General features: G+C 39.4%; 1 protein-coding gene across 1 annotated transcript in view; it reads right to left on the reverse strand.

The window, feature by feature from the left end:
• PRKAR2A (protein kinase cAMP-dependent type II regulatory subunit alpha) overlaps positions 1 to 26,729 on the reverse strand; it is a 111,764-nt gene extending 85,035 nt beyond the window's left edge. The window contains exon 1 of the mRNA XM_004368504.2: positions 26,325 to 26,729. Coding sequence (XP_004368561.1) covers positions 26,325 to 26,574 — 250 coding nt within the window. The 5' untranslated portion in view covers positions 26,575 to 26,729. The remainder of the gene's footprint in view (positions 1 to 26,324) is intronic.
• Positions 26,730 to 26,804: the final 75 nt, after the last annotated feature.

Genomic DNA, 26,804 nt, shown 5'->3' on the forward strand with positions numbered 1-26,804 from the left:
TTGAAGTAGTTTTTGTATACGGTGTGAGGTATGGATCCTGTTTCATTTTTTTGCAGATGGATATCCAGTTTTGCCAGCACCATTTGTTAAAAAGACTGTTTTTTCCCCATTTGATGGACTTTGGGCCCTTGTCGAAAATCAGGTGACAGGTGGATGGATTTACATCTGGGTTCTCAATTCTGTTCCATTGGTCAATGTATCTGTCCTTGTATGAACATCAATAATTTTTAAAAGCTCCCAAGAGAATCTTCTGGGCAGGCAAAGCTGAAAACCACTGCTACAGGGGAGGGAGGGAATCAGGTGGTAGAGGGGACAAGGGTAGACTTCTCTGAATATACCCTGTCCTTTAGATTTGACTTTGGAACTGTTTAAATGTTTTACATAATTATAAAAAAATTAAATTTAAAAATCAATCCCTAAAACATAAAACAAATTAAGGCAAATAAACATAACTGTATACTGAACTGGGAGGAAAATTCACAGACAAAAACTATTTCAAGTGACTTTAACTGAACAATCCTAGTGGGGCATATCTTAAAGGTAAAAAGAACTCAAGAAAATCAAACTGTTTTCAGAAATCATACATGCTAGTAGTATTGTTCCAAGACTGTTATTCGTGTATTATGGGATAAAGTAAATGAGTAATTATGTTAGTGTTACTTAGTGCTGGGATTTTTTTGGCATTGAAGAAACGATATACATTAGGTTATGTAAAAACAGTGTACTCTTGCTGCAGAGAAAGCATTTAATAAAATACAACACCGTTTCTAGATGAAAACCCTAAAGAAGACTGGAATGGAAAGGAAATTCCTCAATATGATTCAGGGATTATATAAAAAGCCAACAGCCATCATTATACTTAATGGAAAAAGACTTTGAGAGCTTTCCCCTTGAAATCAGGAACAAGACAAGGGTGCCCACTCTCACATTGTATTAGAAGTCCTAGCCAGAGCAATAAGACAAGAAAAAGAAATAAAAGATACCCAAATTGGAAATGAAAAAGTAAAATTATTTCTATTCGCAGATGATGTGATCCTATATACACAAAATCCCAAAGAGTCCACAAGAAAACTTCTAGAGATAATCGGGGAATTTAGCAAAGATGCAGGGTAGAAGGTCAACAAACAAAAATCAGCTGGGTTTCTATACACCAGCAATAATAAATCTGAAAGGAAAATCAGGGAAATGATTCCATTTACAAAAGCATCTAAGATAATAAAATGTTGTTGTTTTTGTTAGGTGCCGTTGAGGCGGTTCTGACTCATAGTGACCCTATGCACAACAGAACAAAAACACTGCCCGGTCCTGCACCATCCTCACAATCGTTGTTATGCTTGAGTTCACTGTTGCAGCCACTATGTCAATCCATCTTGTTGAGGGCCTTCCTCTCTTTTCCTGACCCTCTACCTTACCAAGGATGATGTCCTTCTCCAGGGACTGATCCCTCCTGACAACATGTCCAAAGTATGTAAGACGCAGTCTCACCATCCTTGCTTCTAAGGAGCATTCTGGTTGTGTTTCTTCCAAGACAGATCTGTTCATTCTTTTGGCCGTCCATGGTATATCCAATATTCTTCTCCAACACCACAATTCAAAGGCATCAATTCTTCTTCAGTCTTCCTTATTCATCGCCCAGCTTTCACATGCATATGAGGTGACTGAAAATACCCATGGCTTGGGTAAAGTGCACCTTAGTCTTCAAGGTGACTTTTTTACTTTTCAACACTTTAAAGAGATCTTTTGCCGCAGATTTGCCCAATGCAATGCACTGATTTCTTGACTGCTGATTCCATGAGCGTTGATTGTGGATCCAAGTAAAATGAAATCCTTGACAACTTCAATCTTCTCTCCATTTATCATGATGTTGCTTATTGGTCCAGTTGTGAGGATTTTTGTTTTCTCTACTTTGAGGTGTAATCCATACTGAAGGCTGTGGTCTTTGAACTTCATAAGTAAGTGCTTCAAGTCCTCTTCACTATCAGCAAGCAAGGTTGTGTCATCTGCATAACGCAGGTTGTTAATGATTCTTCTTCCAATCCTGAGGACTCGTTCTTCTTCATATAGTCCAGCTTCTCAGATTATTTGCTCAGCATACAGATTGAACAGGTATGGTGAAAGAATACAACCCTGACGCACACCCCTCCTGATTTTAAACCACGCAGTATCCCCTTGTTCTGTTTGAACAACTGCCTCTTGGTCTATGTAGAGGTTCCTCATGAACACTTGTGTTCTGGAATTTCCATTCTTTGCAATGTTATCCATAATTTATTATGATCCACACAGTCGAATGCCTTTGCATAGTCTATAAAACACAGGTAAACATCTTTCTGGTATTCTCTGCTTTCAGCCAGGATCCACCTGACATCATCAATAATATCCCTCGTTCCATGTCCTCTTCTGAATCCGGCTTGAATTTCTGGCAGTCCCCTCTTGATGTACTGCTGCAGCCGCTTTTGAATGATCTTCAGCAAAATTTTACTTGTGTGTTATATTAATGATATTGTTCAACTATTTCTGCATTGTTAGATCACCTTTCTTTGAAATGGGCATAAATACGGATCTCCTTCCAGTCAGTTGGCCAGGCAGCTGTCTTCCAAATTTCTTGAAACAGAACCCACACACATCTGTCAGTTTGTCATACTGTGGGGGCTTGCATGTTGCTGTGATGCTGGAAGCTATGCCACTGGTAATCAAACACAAGCAGGGTCACACATGGAGGACAAGTTTCAGCTGAGCTTCCAAACTAAGACAGACTAAGAAGAAGGACCTGGCAGTCAACTTCTGAAAAGAATTAGCGAGGGAAAACCTTTGATTAGCAGCAGAACATTGTCTGATATAGTGCAGGAAGATGAGCCCCTCAGGTTGTAAGGCACCCAAAATACGACTGGGGAAGAGCTGCCCCCTCAAAGTAGAGTCAACCTTAGTGATGTGGATGGAGTGAGGCTTTCAGGACCTTCATTTGCTGATGTGGCACAACTCAAAATGTGAAGAAACAGCTATAAATATCCATTAATAATTGGAACACGGAATGTACGAAGTATGAATCTACGAAAACATCAAAAATGAAATGGAATGCATAAACATCGATATGCTAGGCATTAGTGAGCTGAAATGGACTGGCAGTGGCCATTCTGAATTGGACAATTGTATCTACTATGCCAGGAATGACAACATGAAGAAGAATGGTGTTGTATTCATCGTCAAGAAGAACATTTCAAGATCTATCTTGAAGTACAACGCTGTCAGTGACAGGATATTATCTATACGCCTACAAGGAAGACCAGTTAATACGACTATTATTCAAATTTACGTACCAACAGCTAAGGCCAAAGAGGAAGAAATTGAAGATTTTTACCAGCTTCTGCAGTCTGAAATTGACTGAACATGCAAGCAGGATGCATCAATAATTACTGGACATTGGAATGCAAAAGTTGGAAACAAAGAAGGACCAGCAGTTGGAAAATATGGCCTTGGTGACAGAAATGATGCCAGAGAGCGTACGATAGAATTTTTCACGACCAATGACTTCTTCATTGTAAACACCTTTTTTCACCAAAATAAATGGTGACTATACATGTGGACCTCGTCAGATGGAATACACAAGAATCAAATCGACTACATCTGTGGAAAGAGATGATGGAAAAGCTCAATATCATCACTCAGAACAAGGCCAGGGGCTGACTATGGAACAGATTATCAATTGCTCATATGTAAGATCAAGTTGAAGCTGAAGAAAATTAGAAGAAGTCCACAAGAGCCAAAGTACAACCTTGAGTATATTCCACCTGAATTTAGAGACCACCTCAAGAACAGATTTGATGCACTGGACACTAATAACTGAATGCCAGACAAGTTGTGGAATGACATCAAGGACATTATACATGAAGGAAGCAAGAGGTCATTAAAAAGACAGGAAAGAAAGAAAAGACAAAAATGGATGTCAGAAGAGACTCTGAAACTTGCTCTTGAACGTCAAGTAGCTAAAGCAAAAGGAAGAAATGATGAAGTAAAAGAACTGAACAGACTATTCAAAGAGCGTCTCGAGAAGACAAAGTAAAGTATTATAATGACATGTGCAAAGCCCTGGAGACAGAAAACTAAAAAGGAAGAACATGCTCACCATTTCTCAAGCTGAAAGAACTGAAGAAAAAATTCAAGCCTCGTGTTGCAATCAATACTGAAGGAGTCTACAGGGAAAATACTAAATGACACAGGAAGCATCAAAAGAAGATGGAGAGAATATACACAATCTCTGTACCGAAAAGAAGTGGTCGACATTCAACCATTTCAGGAGGTAGCATATGATCAGGAACCAATGGTACTCAAGGAAGAAGTCCAAGCTGCACTGATGGCATTGGCGAAGATAATAAAATACCTAGGTATGAATCTAACCAGGGATGTGAAGGACTTACACAGTGAAAATTATAAAACACTGCTGAAGGAGATTAAAGAAGACTTAAATAAACGGAAAGATGTTCCATGTTCATGGACTGGAAGATTTAATATTGTTAAGATGCCAATATTACCCAAAATGATCTACAGATTCAACGCAATCTCAATCAAAATTCTAACAGCCTTCTTTACATAAATGGGAAAATCAATCCTCAACTTTATATGAAACAGCAAGAGATCCAACTAGTCAAAGCAATGTTGAAAGAGAAGAAAGTAGGAGGACTCACACTTCCTGATTCTAAAACATATTATACAGCTATAGTAATCAAAACAGCTTGGTACTAGAATAACAAAAGACAGAGACCAATGGATTAGAATTGAGAGTCCAGAAGTAAACCCATACATCTATAGTCAAGTGATTTTTGACATGATGGTGTTAAGTCTGTTCGATGGGGAAAGAAGAGTCTCTTCAATAAATGGTGCTGGGAAAATTGGAATTCCACATGCAGAAAAATGAAACAAGATCCATGCCTCACACCATACACAAAAACAAATTCAAAATGGATTAAGGGCCTAAATGTGAAAACTAAAACCATAAAACTCTTAGAAGAAAATAAAGAGGCAATGCTGTCGGGCCTAGCTTTTAACAATGAATTATTTAATATAACAAAAGCACAGACAGTAAAAGACAAAATAGATAAATGGGACATCATAAAAATTAAAAACTTTTGTTCATCAAAAGACTTTAGCAAAAATGTGAAAAGACAAGCTACTAACTGGGAGAATATCTTCAGAAACCATATATCCAATAAAAATCCAATAACCAAAATATATAAACAACTTCAACAATTTAACAACAAAAAGACAACCCAGTCAAAATGGGCAAAGGACTTGAATAGACATTTCACCAAAGAGGACATTCAAATGGCCACCAAACACATGAAAAGATGCTCAACATCATTAGCCATCAGAGATGCAAATCAAAGCCACAATGAGATACCATTTCACTCCCCCACTAGGAAGGCTAAGATGAAAAAGAAAATAACAGATGTTGGTGAGGATGTGGGAACACTGGAACTCTTACCCATTGCTGGTAAGAATGCAAAATGGCATATCGTTCCTCAAAAAACTAAAAACAGAGCTACCATATGACCCAGCGATTCCACTCCTAGGTACGTACCCAAAAGACTTGAAAGCAGAGACTCAGAGACTTGCACACTAACATTCATAGCAGAACTACTTACAACAGTCAAAAGATGGGAACAATCTAAACACCCATCCAGAGATGAATGGATAAACAAAATGTGGTACATATATACTCAGCCAGTAGGAGAAATGAAGTCTTGATACATGCTACAACAGGGATGGAATTTGAAGACATTATGCTGAGTGAAATAAGTCAATCACAAAAGGACAAATACTGTATGAACTTACATACAGAAAAAGACAAGAAAAGGTAAATGTATAGAGACCAAAGTTTATTAGTAGTTACCAGGGGCAAGAGGGAAAGGGAAAGAGGGGTTTAACGGTTGTCTTAGGCTGGGTTCTCTAGAGGAGCAAAACCAGCAAAGTGTATATATAAATATATATATAAACCCCAAACCCACTGCCGTCGAGTCAATTCCCACTCACAGCAACCCTACAGGAAACAGCAGAACTGCCCCATAGGGTTTCCAAGGTTGTAAATCTTTACAGAAGCAGACTGCCACATCTTTCTCCTGCACAGCAGCTGAAGACTTTGAAATGCCAAACTTTCAGTTAGCAGCTAAGCACTTTAACCAATGTTCCTTATAAATATATATAGATTTATTTCAAGGAAATGGGTCACGCAGCCGTGGAGGCTAGCAAGTCCCAAATCTATGGGCCAGGCATCAGACTGGAGGTGTCTCCTGATTCACATGGTTGCAGGGGCTAACAAACCCAAAATGAGCAGGTCAGGCAGAAGGCTGCTGGCTCACATACCAAGAACGGGTGGTCAGTGGATGAACAGTCAGATGCAGGATTGAAAGAGAGAGCTTTGTCAGAACCTCCATATATACTGGATGCAGGCCACACTTTTTCAAGGAAACTCCCCTTTCAACTGATTGGCTTCTCATGTCAGATCACAAAACGGAGGATGACTACATAATATCTGCCAAACCACTGAGAATCATAGCCTAGCCAAGTTGACACAACCTTAACCATCACAATGGTGACAGAAAAACCACACTGATTAAGTGTAGGGTTGCACAGCCCATTATTGCAATTGCTGTCAATAAGTTGTACATCTGTGAAAAGTGGAATTGGTGAAAGTTGTGTGATAGATATACTAACAATAATGACAACAACAACAACAAAAAGGAGTAGCTGCTGAGGTTGCTTATGTATAACCAAACACCTCATGGGATTTGGTTCCTTGGTTTGGAGGTTTAGGATCTTGGTTTCATGGGACATCCCAGTTAATTGGGCTAATAATGTGTTCAGTGCTTCTGTTCTACCTCCTAGTTCACTGCATAGTGCCTGGGGCCTTAAAAGCTTCCAAGCAGCAATTCAAGACAAAACAATTTGTCTCTAATGGCCTGGAGCAATAGAGGAAAGAGAGTTAAGAATGGGAGGAGGAAATGCAATGTGTGGCTAATTGCCTCCATGAACAACTGCCTCCTTTTCCATGAAATCAGAACTGGATGCTGCCCAGCTACCATTACTGAATATTTTGATCAAAGAGTCTATAGAAGAATCCTAATCAAAAGGGGGAAAATTCTGAATAGAATTTCAAATTGTTATGGACTCCAGACTTTCTGGAGCCATGGAGGTTGGATGAATCCCCAAAACTATTGTCTTAAGACAATCTTTAAAAATCTTAAACCAAAAACACCCCCTGGAGTCAACTTAAAACCAAAAAAATTTAGCTTAACTAGCAAAAAAGGTCTGCCCTGAGCATTATGCTCTTTTAAGAACTACCTATATGGGATAAAACTGACAACAGCAATTAGAAAGATTAGAGAGGAACCTTAGAGGGCAATGAATTTATGTTAATGGAGGAGGAACAACTTAGAAAAGAAGGGTAAGAATGGCTGCACAACTCGAAGAATGTAATCAGTGTCACTGAACTGTACATGTAGAAACTTGAATTGGTGTTATGGTTTTGTTGTGTATAGTCTCAACAAAGAAAAAAAAAAACCACTGTGCTTGGATTTAAATTAGAAACATGACTAATTCAAGTAGCACTGAGCACCCCTACAGTCCAGACTATGGTCTTTACCATTTTTGCCTAAAAGTAAAAGGATTCCTTGAAGAAATTGCTAATTCCAGGTCTGGGGCTAAAAATGTAACTAGGCTGGAAAATTTTATCCTGCCATAAATTAGAGAAGCTATAAAAGATTACTAAGATCATGTCAAAAGGAATCAGGAAGCAACTTGAAGGGCTCCCACTGAACAAAGATGGAATAATATGAGTATCAAATAAGAACAAAACAGCAATGGACTGAAAACATGTCAGAAATAGTTAAATCCTTGAGTTCATACTGATACTTAAAAAAACAAAAAACAAACAGCTCATTGGTCACTGTCTTAGTTACCTAGGGCTGCTATAACAGAAATACCACAAGTGGATGGCTTTAACAAACAGAAATCCATTCTCTCACAGTTTAGGAGGCTAGAAGTTGGAATTCAGGACGCCAGCTCTAAGGGAAGGCTTTCTCTCTCTGTCATCAATCCCATGGTCAAGGAGCTTCTCAGTGCAGGAACCTCGGGTCCAAAGGATGTGCTCTGCTCCAGGCGTTGCTTCCTTGGTGGTATGAGGTTCCCCTGTCTCTTTGCTCACTTCTTTTATATCTCAAAAGAGATTGACTCAAGACACAAACTATATTATAGACTGAATCCTGCCTCATTAACATAACTGCCTCTAATCCTGCCTCATTAACATCATAGAGGCAGGATTTACAACACACAGGAAAATCACATCAGATCACAAAATAGTGGACAATCAAACAATACCGGCAATCATGGCCTAGCCAAATTCTGGGGGACACAATTCAATCCATAACAGTCACCTCTGGAGGATGTTAAGGAACCAACTTATTCCAAAAACAGGTAAATAAAAGGAAAGACTCAAGCATTTATCCTACCTTTCCTGAACAAATTATGTTGTTGTTTGCCGTCAAGTGGATTCCTACTCATAGTCAACCTCACAGAGCTGCTGGTGGGTTCTAACCGTTAACCTTTAGGTAAGCAGCCGAGAGTTTAACCATTGTGCCACCAGGACTCCTGGAACAAACTATACCACAGGGTACCTGAGTTTATGAGTGGAATTCTCCTTAGAGAAATATTCCAGCTTATGCATGAAGAAGAAATGAAAAAATTAAAACATTACAGTTTGCAACCCCAGTGAAGTAATGGATTTAGTCTAGGCAAGGAGCAACATGACTATCAGCATTGTAAACGACACACCAATCATCCTTATGTGTCTCCTAATGGAAAACGCATCAACAACTGTGAAATAGTTATGAAAAAAAAAAATTCCAAGCCTGAATCTGAGCAAGCCTGTAGAGCAATGATTCTCAAATTTCAGAGAGCATCAGACTCATCTAGGGGGCTAGTTACAACACAGATTGCAGGGCCCCATCCTCAGAGTTTCTGAATCAATAGGCCTGGGGTGGGGCCAAGAATCTGTATTTCTAACAAGTTTCCAGGGTGATGCTAACATTGCTGGTCTTGGGACCTTGCTTTGAGAACCACTGCTCTAGAGCTTGGCTGTTCGAATCCACCAGCCGCTCCTTGGAAACTCTATGGGGCAGTTCTACTTTGTCTTATAGGGTCGCTATGAGTCGGAATCAACTAAACAGAAACGAGTTTTACGGGCTCTAGAGCTGTCAATTTAGAGAAAAAACAGGGAACAGAGGAACTCTGATGCAAACATCATGGGGATGTAATTAGCAAGCTCTCGATTGTGGAAAATTCTACAAAATAAACAAGTTTCTTCTACAGAAAAAGCTTCAAGGGGGAGAAAAGAGATAAAGAGAGATCTTACAGATTGAGACTTCAGTGACATAGCAACCAAATGTAACGTATGGACCTTATTTGGAGACAAGTGGAGAAATTTTAACACAGATTGGATATTTGATATTAAGGAATTATCTACAAGTAACAAATACATTATATAGATGTAATAAAATATTTGTGGGAACACATATATACACATTTTATACATATATATACATATACACATATACACATACATATTAGAAAACTGCTTAGAGATATGCACTGAAATATTTATGGGTAAAATTATTTCTAGGACTTAATAATGGGGGTGAGGCAGTTTGAGTGGGAGTGATTCATGTGCTGAAGCCAGCTAGTCAGGAGAAATGATTTTGAGACTCTTTTCCCAACTCTGTGTTCAGTAAAATTATGCTGGTAGTTTGAAATTGGCCATGGTGGGAGAATTCACGCCAGGAAAATCAGCAAACGCTATAAATCAGAGCCGGCTGTTAAACATTTACCATCATATCACAGGCCATGAGTTAATAATTGAAATTGGGTGATGGGGGGGGCGTTATTACATTTTTCTTTTTACTATTGCCAATGTTTGACATTTTCCATCAAAAAAAAGTAGGAAAAAAACTCAGCATCTCTGGGTGTAGGGGACCAGCAGATGGTGATTCTGACACAGGTGGTCCAGTGATCCACTCTGTGCAAACCATGCAAAACACTGCCCTAGCAGTTACATCCAGCCAGCAAACACAGCTACTTATTCTCAAACAACCATCACCATCCATCCCCTTTTCACATATACACTAATAGGTCTGACATCTCTCTGCACTCAGAGTTCCCTCTGCCTAAAAGGCCCCTCCTCACCTCAACCCCATCCTCTAAGACTCAGAAAAGACAGCTCCATTCCAAGGGTTGAGCATCCCTTCTCTATCATAGCACACAAAAACTCCACATGTCTACCACGTCACACTAAAAGTTCCAAAGGGATAGGGATGGGGCGTTTTCCTGCCACCTTTTGTCCAGTAGTGACTTGGCACATACAGACACTAAATATAAATGGACAGAATGAATGATTGCCTATTACTCAACCTGGAAAAGACTAAAGGTCATGTCCTCTTTCTGGCATATATCCTCTCTTCAACTTACACCTGGTTCTCAGTTTAAGTAGAATTATAACAGGAATACAAAACAACTGCTAAAACTTTCTAGGCAACTTATAAAAATAAAGACACTAAAAAGATATCCAAGATCACGGTTGCCTATTCACTTTAGGGGTGTCAGACCCCATGCAGAAACCCTGGTGGTGTAGTGGTTAAGAGTTGGCTGTTACCAGTTGTACCGTGTTGAGCTGGCATTATACAGAAATTAACAGCCATATTGGTCTAGAAACGTTAAACTTAATTTTTTTCCATTTGTACCGGGGTAACGCACAGTATTAAATATGTAATGTCTTATCTACATGGGTTTGATTACAGAAACTAATAAAGTATTCTCTAAATAATGAAAAAAAACAAAAAAAGAGTTCGGCTGTTAACCAAAAGGTTCGAATCCACCAGGTGCTCCCTGGAAACCCTATGGGGCAGTTCTACTCTGTCCTATAGGGTCGCTATGAGTCGGAACTGACTCAACAGCAATGGGTTTGGTTTTTTGGGGGAGTTTTGGACCCCACCCTCATTTATTAGTATTTTAGATACCTCTCATCTATTAGACTACATACCACTTTAAAATTTGGTGTGGAATTTCTAAGTTAACCATACTCTGAGAATGATCCAGTTATAGCTAGAAAAAACCCTGGAACATTACCAACCAGATGAGATTTCTCTTTTGTGAGCTGAGAAACCAATCCAATAGCTGAGCATCAGAACCTTAGTCTGGAAACAGCAAAACAAATCACCTGTACTGTAAATGATCATGGAGTCACCAAACCCAAAGCCTCAATAATCTTCCCCAAAAGAACCTTCAAGAATATAAAGGCAATAAAAATGTCTATTTACAGCATGAAGTAAACTCCCCAAATTATAACTTTACTTTTCTTTAAAAATACAAAATGTCTCAAAAAAACAAAAGGGCTTAATTATAACACTGCAAATCGAACAATAATTCTCCAGCCACTGGTTTATCCAAATTTCTACATCATTAGTCACTGCCTTCACAGACAATATCTTGTGGGCATTACCTTATTAAAACCGTTGCTGAAGTAAAACTATCCCTTTCCACAGATGACATGATCTATACATAGAAAACCCCAAAGATTCCACAAGTAAGCTGTGAAAACTAATAAATTAGTTTAGCTAAGTGGCAGGGTACGAGGTCAACACACAAAAATCAGTTCGGTTCCTATATATCAGCAATGAGCAAGCGGAAAAGGAAATCAATGAAGCATTAACATTTACAACAACACCTAAAAGAATAAAGTTGTTGTTGTTGTGTGCTGTTGAGTCAATCTGACTCATAGCAACCCGACAGGACAGAGATGAATTGCCCCATAGGGTTTCCTAGGCTGAAATATTTACAGGAGCAGATCACTAGGTCTTTTCTCCCACGAAGTGGCTCGTAGGTTTGAACTGCCAACCTTTCAGTTAGCAGCCGAGTCTTAACCCATTGTGCCATCAGGGCTCCTAAAAGAAAAAGTACCTAGGAATACATTTAACCAGGAAGATGAAAGACTTTTATACAGGAAACCATAAAACTTCGCTAAAGTAAATTAAAGAAGATCTAAATAAATGGAATGACATTTCACGTTTGTGGACTGTAAGGCTTCATATAGTTAAGATGTCAATACTACCCAAAGCAATCTATAAATCCAGTGTAACCCCCATCAAAATTCCAACAGCCTTCTTTGCAGAAAGGGAAAAGCCAGTCCTCAAATTTATATGGAGGTTTAAAAAAAAAAAAAAAACCCTGTTGCCATCAAGCCGATTCTGACTCATAGCCACCTTATAGGACAGAGTAGAGCTACCCCATAGGGTTTCCAAGGAGCGCCTGGTACATTTGAACTGTGGACCTTTTGGTTAGCAGCCACAGCTCTTAACCACTCCACCACCAGGGTTTCCATGGGAGGTTAAGGGACCCTAAACAGCTTAAAGCAATCTTGAAGAAGAAAGTAGGAAGACTCACACTTCCTAATTCAAAACATACTATAAAGTCACAGTAATTAAAACAACCTGGTATTGGTATAATAATGGGCATACAGATCAATGAAATAGAATTAAGAGTCTAGAAATAAATCCATACATCTATGGTTAACTGATTTTTTTACAACGGTGCTAAATTCATTCAACGGGGAAGGAAGAATCTCTTCAATAAATGGTGCTGGAAAAACTGGATTTCCACATGCAGAGGAATCAATCAATATTCATGCCTATCACCATGCAAAGAAACCAGTTCAAAAGGAATCAAGGACCTAATGCGAAAACTAAAGCCATAAAATTCTTAGAAGAAAATATAGGGACATGGCAGTGGGACCTAGTTTTTAACAGCAGATTTACAGATATGATAACAAAGTAAGGGCAGCAAAAGCCAAAATTGATAAATGGGACTTCATAAAAACTAAATACTTTTGTTCATCAAAAGACTTTATCAACAAAATGAAAAGACAACCTACAGATTGGGAGAAAACTTTCAGGAACTATGTAGCTGTTAAGAGTCTAATATCCAAAATTCTACAACTTCACAACAAAAAGACAACCCAATCAAAAAATGGGCAACAGACTTGAACAGACATTTCACTAAAGAGGATATTCAAATGCCCAACAAGCACATGAAAAGATGCTCAACATCACTGGTCATTTGAAAGACTAATCAAAACCACACTGAGATACCATCTTACCCAGCATTAGAATGGTAATGATTTAAAAAAAAGGAAAATAACAGGTGTTGGCAAGGTTATAGAGAAACTGGAACCCTCATCCATTGCTGGTGGGAATAGAAAATGGTACAGCCTGGCGGTTCCACAAAAAGATGAATACAGAACTACCACATGACCCAGCAATCTCAATCCTAGGTACACAGCCAGAAGAAGTAAAAGCAGGAAAGCAAACAGAAATCTGTACACCAATGTTCACTGTAGCAATATTCACAATAGCAAAAGATATAAACAACTGAAATGTCTATCAACAGATGAATGGAAAAACAAAATGTGGTATATACATACAATGGAATACTACTCCGCCATAAAGAGAAACGAAGTCCTGATACATGCCACAACATGGATGAACCTTGAAAACATTATGCTGAGCAAAATAAGTCAATCGCAAAAGAACAAATCCTGTATAACCTCACTTATATGAAATTAGCAAATATATAGAAACCAAAGATTATCAGTGATTACTAGACATGGAAGGGAGAGAAAAAGAAGGTGTTTTTGCTTAGGGGCATTGTGTTTATGTTAACAATGGTGGAATATTTCGGAAAAGGATAACGAGCATGGTTGCACAACATGAAGAAGGTAATAAAGAATTACACAAGTAGAGATCTTGAATTGGGCAATGTTTTGTTGTGTATAATTTCACCACAATAAAAAAATAAAAACCTGTTGCTGACAAGTTTCCAGGTAGAAATAGAGAAAAATTCAAGCTATCTGTTTTTAGATCTTAAATTCATTTAAGTAAAACCTCAAATGCAAAAGAAATAAGCTAAAAGTTCTAGTTACCAACCTCTGAACATTTTGACCTTTTTTTTTTTTTAATTCCAAAGAGCCATACACTGAATTTTACTTAAGCAGGAAAAATTATATGAGAAAAACTTACTGTGAATATTTAATATTACAAGGACAGTCCCAACAGGCCACAAGTTTTAGAAGCAAAAAATAGCTGTCCAAACACCTATTTTCATTCCTAGAACCACATCATCTAAAATTATTATAAAGGGACTCTTCATGATCAAAATACTTCCCTTAAATCATCTTCCTCCAAGCTGCTTTATATATTTGAATGGGATGCCCTGGTCCATTTTTACAAGTAGAGATCTAATCTTGAAATGATCTCTCACCCTGCAACAGAGCTGTAACTTAAAACCACTTTTTGCCAAAGACAATGAAAACAAGCTCCTCACACAGCCTCCAGTATAAGCAAGTACATCCAACCTGTCCTTCCAAAGATTATGCCATCTGTGGCTTGTCCAGAGGCCCCAAATGCATTTGATTCTTCAAATGAAGACATGTTAAAAGCTGCAAGTAGGTTATTGAAAATGTGTTACTGGTGAGCGGCCATCTAACATACTCCGCTGGTCCCACCCTGTATGGAGCAAGGGAGAATGAAGAAAACAAGACACAAGGGAAAGATCAGTCCAAAGAACTAATGAACCACAACTACCACAGCCTCCACCAGACTGAGTCCAACACAACTAGACAGTGCCCGGCTACCACCGACTGCTCTGACAGATATCACAATAGAGGGTCCCAGACAGAGCTGGAGAAAAATGTAGAACAAAATTCTAACTCACAAAAAAAGACCAGACTTACTAGTCTGATAGAGGCTGGAGAAACCCTGAGAGTATGGCCCCCGAACACCCTTTGAACTCAGTACTGAAGTCACTCCTGAGGTTCACCCTTCAGCCAAAGATTAGACAGGCCCATGAAACAAATAATAATAAACGAAGCTCAACCACATTATGAGACTAAACGGGCACATCAGCCCAGGGGCAAGGACAAGAAGGCAGGAAGGGACGGGAAAGCTGAACGAATGGAAATGGGGAACCCAAGGTCGAGAAGGGGAGAGTGTTGACACGTTATAGGATTGGCAACCAATGTCACAAAACAATATGTGCATTAATTGTTTAATGAGAAACTAATTTGTTCTGTAAACCTTCACCTAGAGAACAATTAAAAAAAAAAAAGAAAATATTAGCGGAGCACAGTTGTATTAACACTAGAGTGAATTCTTCGTTCTGTGAATTCTTACTCTGTGAATAAGCAGCCTCTAATTGTTTTAATAATCACATTTCTTTAAGAAGGGCTACCATACAAAGGGAGTCCACCTTTTGTTTTATGTTTGGAAAATTATTTCTTCCACAGAGCGTACTTTCATAACCACTCTCAAAAAGGGCAGTAGAGTTGTAAGTTTTACTGCCACCAAGCAGTAAAAGCTTAGAAGGGAGGAGAAGGCTGCACACGTTTCAGATGCACAGGAGAGACGTCTGTGGGGAGCAGCAACCCCACATTCTCAGAAAGCTGAAAAGGCCTGCCAGGGAAGAGACATGTTAACAATGATGTAATGAAATCAGTACTTATAGTATCTCTCAGAGAGAAAAACTAGGGAGAGGAGAAATAGTATGTGTGGTTCACAGTACTGTGTAACTCACTTTTCTAATTGGAGACTGTCTTACTCTTTTCTGTAGTAAAATGAGTTTGCAAGCAGATCATTGGAAGACATCATTCTTTTTCACAAAATTGAAAATATTATTAACAGTAAGTATCAGGGGCAGAGCTGAGGAAAAAGCAGGAAATCTTCTGCATTCTCAATTAGGGATCTCTATCAAAAGTAATCCAAGCATAACTAAATCAATTAACTGCTAATTTTAAATATCTGGCTACCTCCAGAAACAACAACGTAAAAGTCAGTTATTGGAGCTAATGAATTATGTCACAATAAGCTTGTGGAAAATGATTCAGTCATTATTACAATTACTTCTATATTTTTATTACACTAGTGACCTTTTAATTCCTTTCGTTTATTCAAGAAAGAAGTTTGTAAGAAACAAAAAATTCCTACAAATAAAATCTATCCGTATATATAACCCATCATTTTTTATCAGACAATGAAGAGTTTTGAGACTTCAAAGAGGTTTCAATAAGCTGCCTTTTCCTTCATTTCTAGATAAAAGATATTGTGTGGAGGAAGCTGATACTTTTAACAAACAAAACAAACAAACAAAACACAAAGTCTAACTTATAGAAACCTTTAAATAAATTCATTTGCTTTCCTTTCATGTATCCACAGCATTCAAAATGGCCAACAGGCAGATAAGCTAGAAAAATCAATAACCTGTTTCAAAGAGATAATTTTCCCTTACCTTAAACATTCACCTTTATGAAATTCAAGTAAAAGACAAGGTCCTGAATCCATGGCACAGAGAAGAAAAATTACCCATTTATAAGTTAAACAACAAGCGAAAACAAATAGAAGTTTCTGAATGAAATGCCCCCGTTTTTTCCCTCTGTTCTGCCCACCTACCTATCTAGGACCTTGCTCCATCAGCTGCTACCTCTCCACTGGCTCCTTTCCCTCCGTACATGAACATACAACTCGTTGCCGTCGAGTTGATTCCAACTTATAACATATAAAGGGTGACTCAAATAACAAAACAAAACCAAAAACCTTCCCTCAGACCCACCGTTCCTTCAATCTACCACCCTCTGTCCTTCCTTCACTTCTTCAAAATGTACTCCCCATTCCTTGTCTCCACGCTCTGTAGCCCTGCCTCCCACATACACAGACTCTCTGAGCCACTGCCACCTGACCTCTATCCCTGGAAATCACAACTGGATCCAATCACTTCAACCCTTACTTGCCTTACCTCACTTGATCTCGCCATTGCTTCCAATACCTCAGATCAACCAGTTCCTTCCTTCTCTTCCATCTCTGTGCTGCCAGTGTGCTCTGTGCTACCAGCCTTCAAAATCAGCTCCTCAGTCATTCACTCACTCATTTACTCAACAAGAGCTTTTTAAGCACCAACTATGGGCCAAGCTGTATAATAAGCACTGGAGACACAACAAAGAACAAGACAGGCCAGTACCCATCCTTATAGAGCTTATGTTCTAATTAGGGAGAGAAAGAAGAACAAAAGAGAATTATAGGTCATTACTTGGAGACCTGGTGGCACAGTGGTTAAGAGCTCGGCGGCTAACCAAAAGGTAAACAGTTCGAATCCACCAGCTGCTCCTTAGAAACGCTATGGGGCAGTTCTACTCTGTCCTATGGGGTCGCTATGCGTCGGAATCGACTCAATGGCAACAGGTTTGGTTTGGTTTGGTTTGTTTTTTCACTAGAGCTCTAAAGTAACCACCAGTAGTGTTACCATAGAGAACAAGAGGGGAACCCACTCTAGATAGGGCAATGTGGAAAAGCCTCTCTGACAAGGTGGAATTAAGGTGAGGTCTGAAGAAGAGGTGCTGGCTGGTCAGAGCTAGGGGAGAACGATCAAGGCAGGGCCAGTAGCAACCACAAACTCGGTGGGGGGAGAAAAAGCTTGGTGAATTAGAAACAAGCTTAGCAGGCAATGGGGGGAGGGAATGGTGTGAGGCTGAACAGAGACATTTAAGAGACAAGCAGGAACCAAATCCTGCAGTACACTATAGACTCTAGGAAGATAACTGGACTCATTCCAATTGCAATGGAGGGATTTAAGGAGAAAGGTGATGTGATCTGATCTCCATTTTTAAAAGATCTCTCTGGCTGTTGAGTGGAGAATGGCTTGGAGGGCAAGGCATCCAAGACAAGAAGCTATGGTGGTTGTCCAAGCAAAGGAAGAGAACAGCTTTAACTACTGGAAGTGGGGGGGAACGGGGATCAGGACACAGAGAAAGTAGACTGGATATGATACCTAAAGCACAGCAACAAAGGAAAAAAGAATTGATAAACTGGATTTCATCAAATTTAAATAAGTTGGTGCTTCAAAGGACACTACCAAGAAAATGAAAACAAAACTCACAAAATGTGAGAAAATATCTGCAAATCACATATCTGATAAAGGACTTATATCCAGAATATAAAAAGAACTCTTAGAACTCAACAATAAAAAGAAAACCCAATCTAAAAATGGACAAAGGATCTGAATAGACATTTCTTTAAAGAAGAGATACAAATGGCCATGTTTCTTTAAAAGATATACAAATGGGCAACAAGTACATTGCAGGATGATTAATGTCATTAGTTATTAGGGAAATGCAAATCAAAACTACAATGAGATACCACTTCACACCTACTTTGTTGTTCTTAGCTGCCATCGAGTCACCCCTCCCCTCAACTGAACAAAAAGCTGCCAGTCCTGTACCACCCCCATAAGTAGCTGTGGATAGGACCGCTGTGATCCACAGGTTTTGACTGGATGGTTTTCGAAAAATAGTTTGCCAGGCCCTTCCTCCTAGTCCATCTTAGTCTAGACGCTCTGCTGAAATCTGTTCAGCATCATAGCAACACGTGAGCCACCGACAGACGGGTGGTGGCTGCGCATGAAGTACACTGGCTAGGAATCCTAGCCAGGTCTCCAGCATGGAAGGCAGGAATTCTACCACTAAACCACCAATGCCTCATCAACACCTACTAGGATGGCTATAATCAAGACAACAAGAACAAACGTTGGCAAGGGTATAGAGAAACTGAAACCCTCCTGAACTGAATGTAAACTGGTGCAGCCACTTTGAAAACATCAGGCAGTTCCTCAAAATGTTAAGCATATAGTTACCATATGACCCAGAAATTCTATTCTTAGATATATATCCAAGAGAATTTAGAATACATGTCCACAGAAAATTTTGTACACAAATGTTCACAGCAGCATTGTTCATAATAGCCAGAAAGCAGAAACAACCCAAAATACATGAACAGATGAGTTACTGTGTGCCGTGGAGTTGATTCCGACTCAGAGCAACCCTCTAGGACAGAGGAGAACTGTCCCATAGGATTTCTGAGGCCGTTATCTTTACTGGAGCAGTCTGCCAGACCTTTCTCCTGCAGAGAGGCTGGTGGGTTTGAATTGCTGACCTTTCGATGAGCAGTCGAGTGTCTGACCACTAATCTACTTTGTCTCTATGGATTTGCCTATTTTGGACATTTTCTATAAATGAAATCATATAATATTTAAGCTTTTGTTATCTGGCTTCTTTTGCTTAGCATAATGTTTCCAAGGTTCATCCATGTTGTAGCATGATCAGTACTTCGTTCCTTTATACTGTGTCACCAGGGCTCCTTAACTGATGACTTGATAAACAAAATGTGGTATATATCCATACAGTGGAATAGTATTCAGCCATATAAATGAATGAACTACTGATCATGCTACAACATGGATGAACACTGAAAACATTATGCTAAGCCGAAGAAGCTAGAAACAAAAGCTTAAATATTATATAAAATGTCCAAAATAGGAAAATCCATAGAGACGGAAGGCAGATTAGTGGCTGCCACTTGGTTGGGGGGAGGGTTATTGCTGTTGTTAGGTGCCGTCTACTTGGTTCCAACTCACAGCAACCCTACGTACAACAAAACGAAACACTGCCTGGTCCTGCACCATCCTCACAATTGTTATGACTGAACCCAGTGTTGCAGCCACTGTGTCAATCCCTCTCGTTGAGGGTCTACCTCTTTTTCACTGACCCTCTAACTTTACCAAGCATGATGTCCTTCTCCAGGGACTGGTCCTCCTGATAATATCTCCAGAGTACGTGAGTAGAAGTCTCGCCATCCTCACTTCTAAGGAGCACTCTGGCTGTACTTCTTCCAAGACAGATTTATTTGTTCTTCTGGCACTCCATGGTATATTTAATATTCTTCGCTGACACCATAATTCAAAGGCATCAAATCTTCTTCGGTCTTCCTTATTAATTGTCCAGCTTTCACATGCATATGAGGTGACTGAAAATATCATGGCATGGGTCAGGTTCACCTTAATCCTCAAAGTGACATCTTTGCTTTTTAACAGTTTAAAGAGGTCCTTTGCAGCTGATTTGCCCAATGCAATACATCGTTTGATTTCTTGACTGCTGCTTCCATGGGTGTTGAATGTGGATCCAAGTAAAACGAAATCCTTGACAACTTCAGTATTTTCTCCATTTATCATGATGCTGCTTATTAGTCCAGTGTAAGGATTTTTGTTTTCTTTATGTTGAAGTGTAATCCATACTGAAGGCTGTAGTCTTTTTTTTTTTTTTTCCTTTTATTGTAGTTTAGGTGAAGGTTTACAGAACAAATAGTTTCTCATTAAACAATCAGTACACATATTGTTTTATGACATTGGTTAACAACCCCACGACATGTCAACCCTCTCCCTTCTCGACCTTTTTTTTTTTTTGGTGAAAATATACATAGCCAAAGATACACCATTTCAAAAATTTCTACATGCACAGTTCAGTGACATCGATTACATTCTTCCAGTTGTGCTGCTATTCTCACTTTAGATGAAGGTTTACAGAACAAAATAGTTTCTCATTAAACAATCAGTACACATGTTGCCCTATGACAATGGTTAACAACCCCACTACATGTCAACACTGTCCTTATTCAACCTTGGGTTCCCTATCACCAGCTTTCCTGTCCCCTTCTGCCCTGAAGGCTGGAGTCTTTGATCTTCAACAGTAAGTGTTTCAAGTCCTCTTCACTTTTAGCAAACAAAGTTGTGTCATCTGCATACTGCAGGTTGTTAATAAGTTTCCTCCAATCCTGATGCTGTGTCTTCTTCATATAGTCCAGCTTCTCAGATGAGCTGCTCAGCATACAGACTGAATAAGTATGGTGAAAGGATACAATCCTGATGCACATTCTTCCTAATTTTAAACCACACAGTATCCCCTTGTTCTATTCGAATGACTGCCTCTTGGTCTATGTACAGGTTCCTCATGAGCACAATTAAGTGTTCTGGAATTCCCATTCTTCACAATGTTATCCATAATTTCTTATGGCCCACACAGTCAAAATGCCTTTGCACAGTCAATAAAAAACAGATAAACATCTTTCTGGTATTCTCTACTTTCAGTCAAGATCCATCTGACATCAGAAATGACATCCCTCGTTCCACATCCTCTTCTGAATCTGGTTTGAATTTCTGGCAGTTCCCTATGAATGTACCTCTGCAATCACTTTCGAATTATCTTCAGCAAAATTTTACTTGCATATGATATTAATGATATTGCTCAGTAATTTCCACAATCTATTGGATCACCTTTCTTTGACATGGGCACAAATCAGTTGGCCAGGTAACTCTTTTCCAAATTTCTTGGCACAGACGAGGGAGAGCTTCCAGCGTCGCATCTGTTTGTAGAAATATCTCAATTGGTATTCTGTCGATTCCTTGAGCCTTGTTTTTTGCCAATGCCTTCAGTGCAGCTTGGACCTCTTCCTTCAGTACCACTGGTTCTTGATCATATGCTACCTCCTGAAATGGCTGAACACTGACCAATTCTTTTTGGTACAGTGATTGTGTGTATACCTTCCATCTTCTTTTGACACTTCCTGAGTCGTTCAATTTTTTGCCCATAGAATCCTTCAATATTTAATTCAAGCTTGAATTTTTTCTTCAGTTCTTTCAGCTTGAGAAATGCTGAGCATGTTCTTCCCTTTTAGTTTTCTAACTCCAGGTCTTTTGCACATTTCATTATAATTATTTTGTCTTCCTGAGCCATCCTTTGAAATCTTGTTTAGCTCTTTTACTTCATCATTTCTTCCTTTTGCTTTAGCTATTCTGTGTTCAAGAGCAAGTTTCAGAGTCTCTTCTGACATCCATTTTGGTCTTTTCTTTCTTTTCTGTCTTTTTAGTGACCTCTTTGCTTTCCTCATGTATGATGTCCTTGATGTCATCCCACAACTCATCTGGTCTTCGGTCACTGGTGTTCAATGCATCAAATCTATTCTTGAGATGGTCTCTAAACTCAAGTGGGATATACTCAAGGTCGTATTTTGGCTCTCATGGACTTGCACGTGAGTAACTGATGGTCGGTTCCACAGCTGGCCCCTGGCCTTGTTCTGACTGATGATATTGAGCTTTTCCATCGTCTCTTTCTACAGATGTAGTCAATTCGATTCCTGTGTATTCCATCTAGCAAGGTCCACGTGTATAGTTGCTGTTTATGTTGGTAAAGAAGTCGTTGGTCTTACAAAATTCTATCATGAGATCTCTAGCGTCATTTCTACTACCAAAGCCATATTTTCTAACTACCAATCCTTCTTTGTTTCCAACTTTCGCATTCCCATCACCAGTAATTATCATTATTTATTTGCAGCTGTTTCTTCTCTTTTGCGTTATGCCAGTAAGCAAGCTAGGCACACGCTTACCTGTGCTTACTTTCTAATCTGTAGTAATGCGGTAAAACCCACGTGAAATTGTTCACTACTTATTAGTAAATAAGTACAAGTAAACCAGGGCTTACTTTGCTTATCGGATAATCTAGAATACCTAAAATCATTTATATATATATATATATACATACACACACAGACACACATATATGAAAATACTGTCTTAAATAAAGTTCAGAAAAAGGCAAAAACAGCTTTGTCCTTCAAACTACACCATCAAGAAAGCGAAAAGACAACCCACAGAATGGGAGAAAATATTTGTAAATCATATCCCAATTTAAAAAAAGAATAAAGGATCTGAACAGATAGTTTTCCAAAGATATACATATTACCAATAGGTACATTTTTTAAATGTTCAACATAATTAGTTATCAGAGAAATGCAAATCAAAACTTTTCACACCCACTAGGTTGGCTATAATAAAAAAAGACTGATAATAACAAGTGTGGGCAAAGATGTAGAAAAACTGGAAGTCTAATACACTGCTGGTGGCAGGGGCAGATTATCCAATAAGCAAGGTAAGCATGGGCTTACTTGTGCTTACTTACTAATCGGTAGTGAACAATTTCACACAGGTTTTACCACATCACTACAGATTAGTAAGTAAGCATGAGTAAGCCTGTGCTTATCTTGCTTACTGGGTCATCCACCCGTCAGGGCCTGTAAATTTGAAAAGAGGCTTTGATTCTGTAGGAAGGTGCTGTGGGGTTGGGAGAGAGACAGATGCCAGCCGTACCTAAAAGAAGAATCTTTGATGTGGTGAAAAAATGTGAAATTGTTCACTACAGATGATCTAGTAAGCAAGGTAAGCACTGTGCTTACCGTACTTATCGGATAATCCACCCCTGGCTAGTGGGGATGTAAAATGGTGCAGCCACTTTAAAAAACAGTCTGGCAGTTCTCAAAAAGCTAAATACAGAGTTAATATATGATTCAGCAATTCTATTCCTAGGTATATAACCAAGTAAAATGAAAACATACATCCACACAAAAACTTGTACACAAATGTTCATAGCAACGTTATTTATAATAGTCCCAAACTGGAAACAACCCAAATGTCCATCAAGTGATGAACAGATAAACAAAATGTGGCATACCCATTCAAAGGAATATTATTCAGTAATAAAAAGGAATCAAGTACTGATACATGCATTAACCTTGAAAATACATGGTAAGTGAAGGAAGACAGGTGTAAAAGACCACATGTTGTATGATTCCATTATATAAAATATCCAGAACAGGTAAATCTAGGGAGACAGAAAGCAAATCAGTGATTGTTTAAGACTTGGAGAAATGGGGACATAGGAGGTGATGGCTAAAGAATATGAGGTTTCTCTTCGGGGTGATGAAAATGTTTTAAGATTGACTGTGGTGATGGCTGCACATATCTGTGAATAAAAATCACTGAACTGTACACTTTAAATGAGTGAATAGTATGGAATGTGAATTGTATCTCAAAAAAGCTGTTACAAAAAATGATGCGGAGATCCACAAGTATAAAATGTTTTATGGTAATTTCAGAAGTGAATCAAGTCTGAATGCCAATTTATTGTCTTTATGATGCAATCAGAGTAACTCAATAAATTTGAATTCTGCAGGTTTTCCCAAGAGTTAAATATTCATTTTAATACTTCATACTTTGATATGCTCTGATACCAAAGCTGTTACTAAAACAAAATAATAACAGCTAATAAGTTATTTAATTATTTCCTATTTAGCATGCAATTTTATAAACGGAAATGGTGGCTAGTCATGCCACTATACAGGACCTTACTAAGCAAAGCCCCCCAGCTATACACAGTTCTATAAATAGGATAGGTATATCTAATTTTAGGTAGTGGGAGGTTATTACTCTAATAAGATTGAATGTCTTTTTAATCTATTATTTATAAATAGAAATCCACTTTTTTATGTATAGCTATTAACTTCTATAACTATACATGGTGCAACCACTTGAGACATAAATTTAAAAATTTAAATAGCAGTAAAATAGAGCACAGTGTTACAACGATTTTAAGGCAACTTTTTAAGAGCTCAGCTTTCTACTGAACATGTTATAAAAGGAGTTTAGTTAAAAAGACCAAAGCCCATGTTAAGTCAATTCAATTTTGAAAAAGATATCAGATGACAAAAAATACATAATACAAAAAATGTGAAACTCTGTTTTACTCCTAAAAGGGGGAGTTTTTTAAATATTCCTCTAATGTTTTCTGTAAATAAAAACTGGCAAAACAGGTTACAGCTTTGTGATTTATAGAGAATGACAGTGGAAAAAAAACCTGGAGTCACTCCTAAAATAAAGCTCTTTTAAAAAACACATTTATCCCTGGGAGACTGTTGCCACTGTCCCCATTTTTAAAGGTAAGTAAATATAAAATGAAACACGTTTAACAATTTGTCCAAAACCACAAAGAAAATCTGTGGCAGAGATTTGGAAAACAACAATTTCTGATTTTCAGATTTATGATGAAAAAACTATAATGTAAAATAAGTCAAGGGAAACACAGAAGAGTAATTTCTATTCTTTTAGCATGAACGAACTTAGGGACCTTGCCCTGATGCTTACAACTTCCTACAGCAATCAACTTGTTGCTAGCAGTGGCTGGAATGTAAGGCCAAGACTAACCAACTCAGAACTTATCAGTTCTAAGTCTCTAACTTTGTCTCTCAAGTGTTTTCACTGTGACGTTAATTTTTTTAAAATTGTACTTTCGATGAAGGTTTTACAGAGCAAACTAGCTTCTCATTAAACAATTAATACACTGTTTTGTGACACTGGTTCGTTGCCAACCCCACAACATGTCAACATTCTCCCCTTCTAGACCTTGGGTTCCCCATTATCAGCTTTCCTGTCCCCTCCTGCCTTTCTCGTCCTTGCCCCTGGGCCGGCATGCCCATTTAGTCTCATTTTGTTTTATGGGCCTGTCTAATTCTTATGATAAATTTTACCTGTTCAAAAGTAAGATAATTCTATTGTCAAACTGATAAAGCCTATATTGAAGCAACCAAGGAAAATAAAATTGCTTCTTGACATCCTTTCTTAAATAGATGTAAAAGTGTTACTTTTCTTTCCTGCAGCCCACACACTAATCAAAATTGTTACTTTTATTTTTAAAAATCCATTGTTTAAGGGCAAAAACTATCAATAATCTTTTAAATGCAAAAAGTCTGTTACTCTGCTCACCCTCATAAAATTTTGATTCAATTGTTTTAACCAAATTAAAAAACATAATAAAGAATATTCCCAGGGTCTACATTTTAAAAAATACATATGCAAATATGCAGGAGTGAAATAACCTTTCTGGAATTTGCTTTAAAATACTTCAGTAAAGAAAAGAAAAGGAAGATAGTATAGATGAGACATTTGTGAAAAATACTGTCAACTGCAGAATCTAGGTGCTGAGTATACTGAGGTTTATTTTACCTTTTTTCTCTACTTTTGTCTACGCTTCAAATTTATCATAGTAACTTTTCAAAACATTATTATAACCAAACAAGGTTACCGTCCAGAAAATTAAATACGAATCACTAATGTTAGTGCTCTTGTCTTCACAACAAAACGAGAAGGGCCTCAAGAACAGGCGAAGGATCCTCTGACGAGGCTGGCATGGGCTCCGCACCTCTCCCGCCCGGCGCCACCACCCGGCTGAAAGCGCGCACGTTTCCTTCACGGCTGAATGTGACAAATCACTCGGAGCGCTCTACGGTTCTGAGGACCGCGGAGCTCGATTTGGAAGTGGCACACGCGGGGTTCACCCTGGCGGCTCCGGGAAACCCGAGAAACTCCGCTCCAGACCCCCAGATCACTGCCCAAGCGGTCGGCCCGGCCCCGGGCGGGACGCCCGGTGCCCCGCGGTCCTCTGCCCTCTAGCGACCCCCGGCACGGCCCTTCGCCCCCTCTTCACCGCAAACCCCGGCCACCAGCGAACCTCGGCCCCGCCCGCCGCCTACCTTCCAAGTCCTCTTCGTCCTCTGATTCGTCTTCCTCGTCGGCGACGGGTTCGGGGCTGGGCTCTGGCCCATAGGAAACGCGAGTAGGGGCGGTGGCGGGTGGGGTGGGAGCCAGACGGCGGGCCTCACGCAGGCGAGTGAAGTAGTCTACCGCGAAGTCAACAAGGTCGGACGGCTGCTGCCGCAGCACCTCCACCGTATAGCCCTGCAGCAGCTCCGTGAGCCCTGGCGGGATCTGAATGTGGCTCATGCCGGCGGTGGCCGCGGGGACAGGCGGGTCTGGGCCGCCGGCGGCCACTGCCTCCCGCGCTCCCTGACGCCGGCCTCTCACCCGGCGGCCGCACGGTCTCCTCACGCGCGGCCCAGGTCCGGCCTTCCTCGCACTGCGCTACGCTTCGGCCGGATCTGCGTTTCCGGGCCGCACGACCTGCGTTATCTCTGCCGGCCTCGAGCCGCCGCCGCAACCGCGGAGACCGACGC

The sequence above is a fragment of the Trichechus manatus genome, unplaced genomic scaffold, assembly GCF_000243295.1.
Source record: "Trichechus manatus latirostris isolate Lorelei unplaced genomic scaffold, TriManLat1.0 scaffold00001, whole genome shotgun sequence".
NCBI classification, from domain to species: Eukaryota; Metazoa; Chordata; class Mammalia; order Sirenia; family Trichechidae; genus Trichechus; species Trichechus manatus.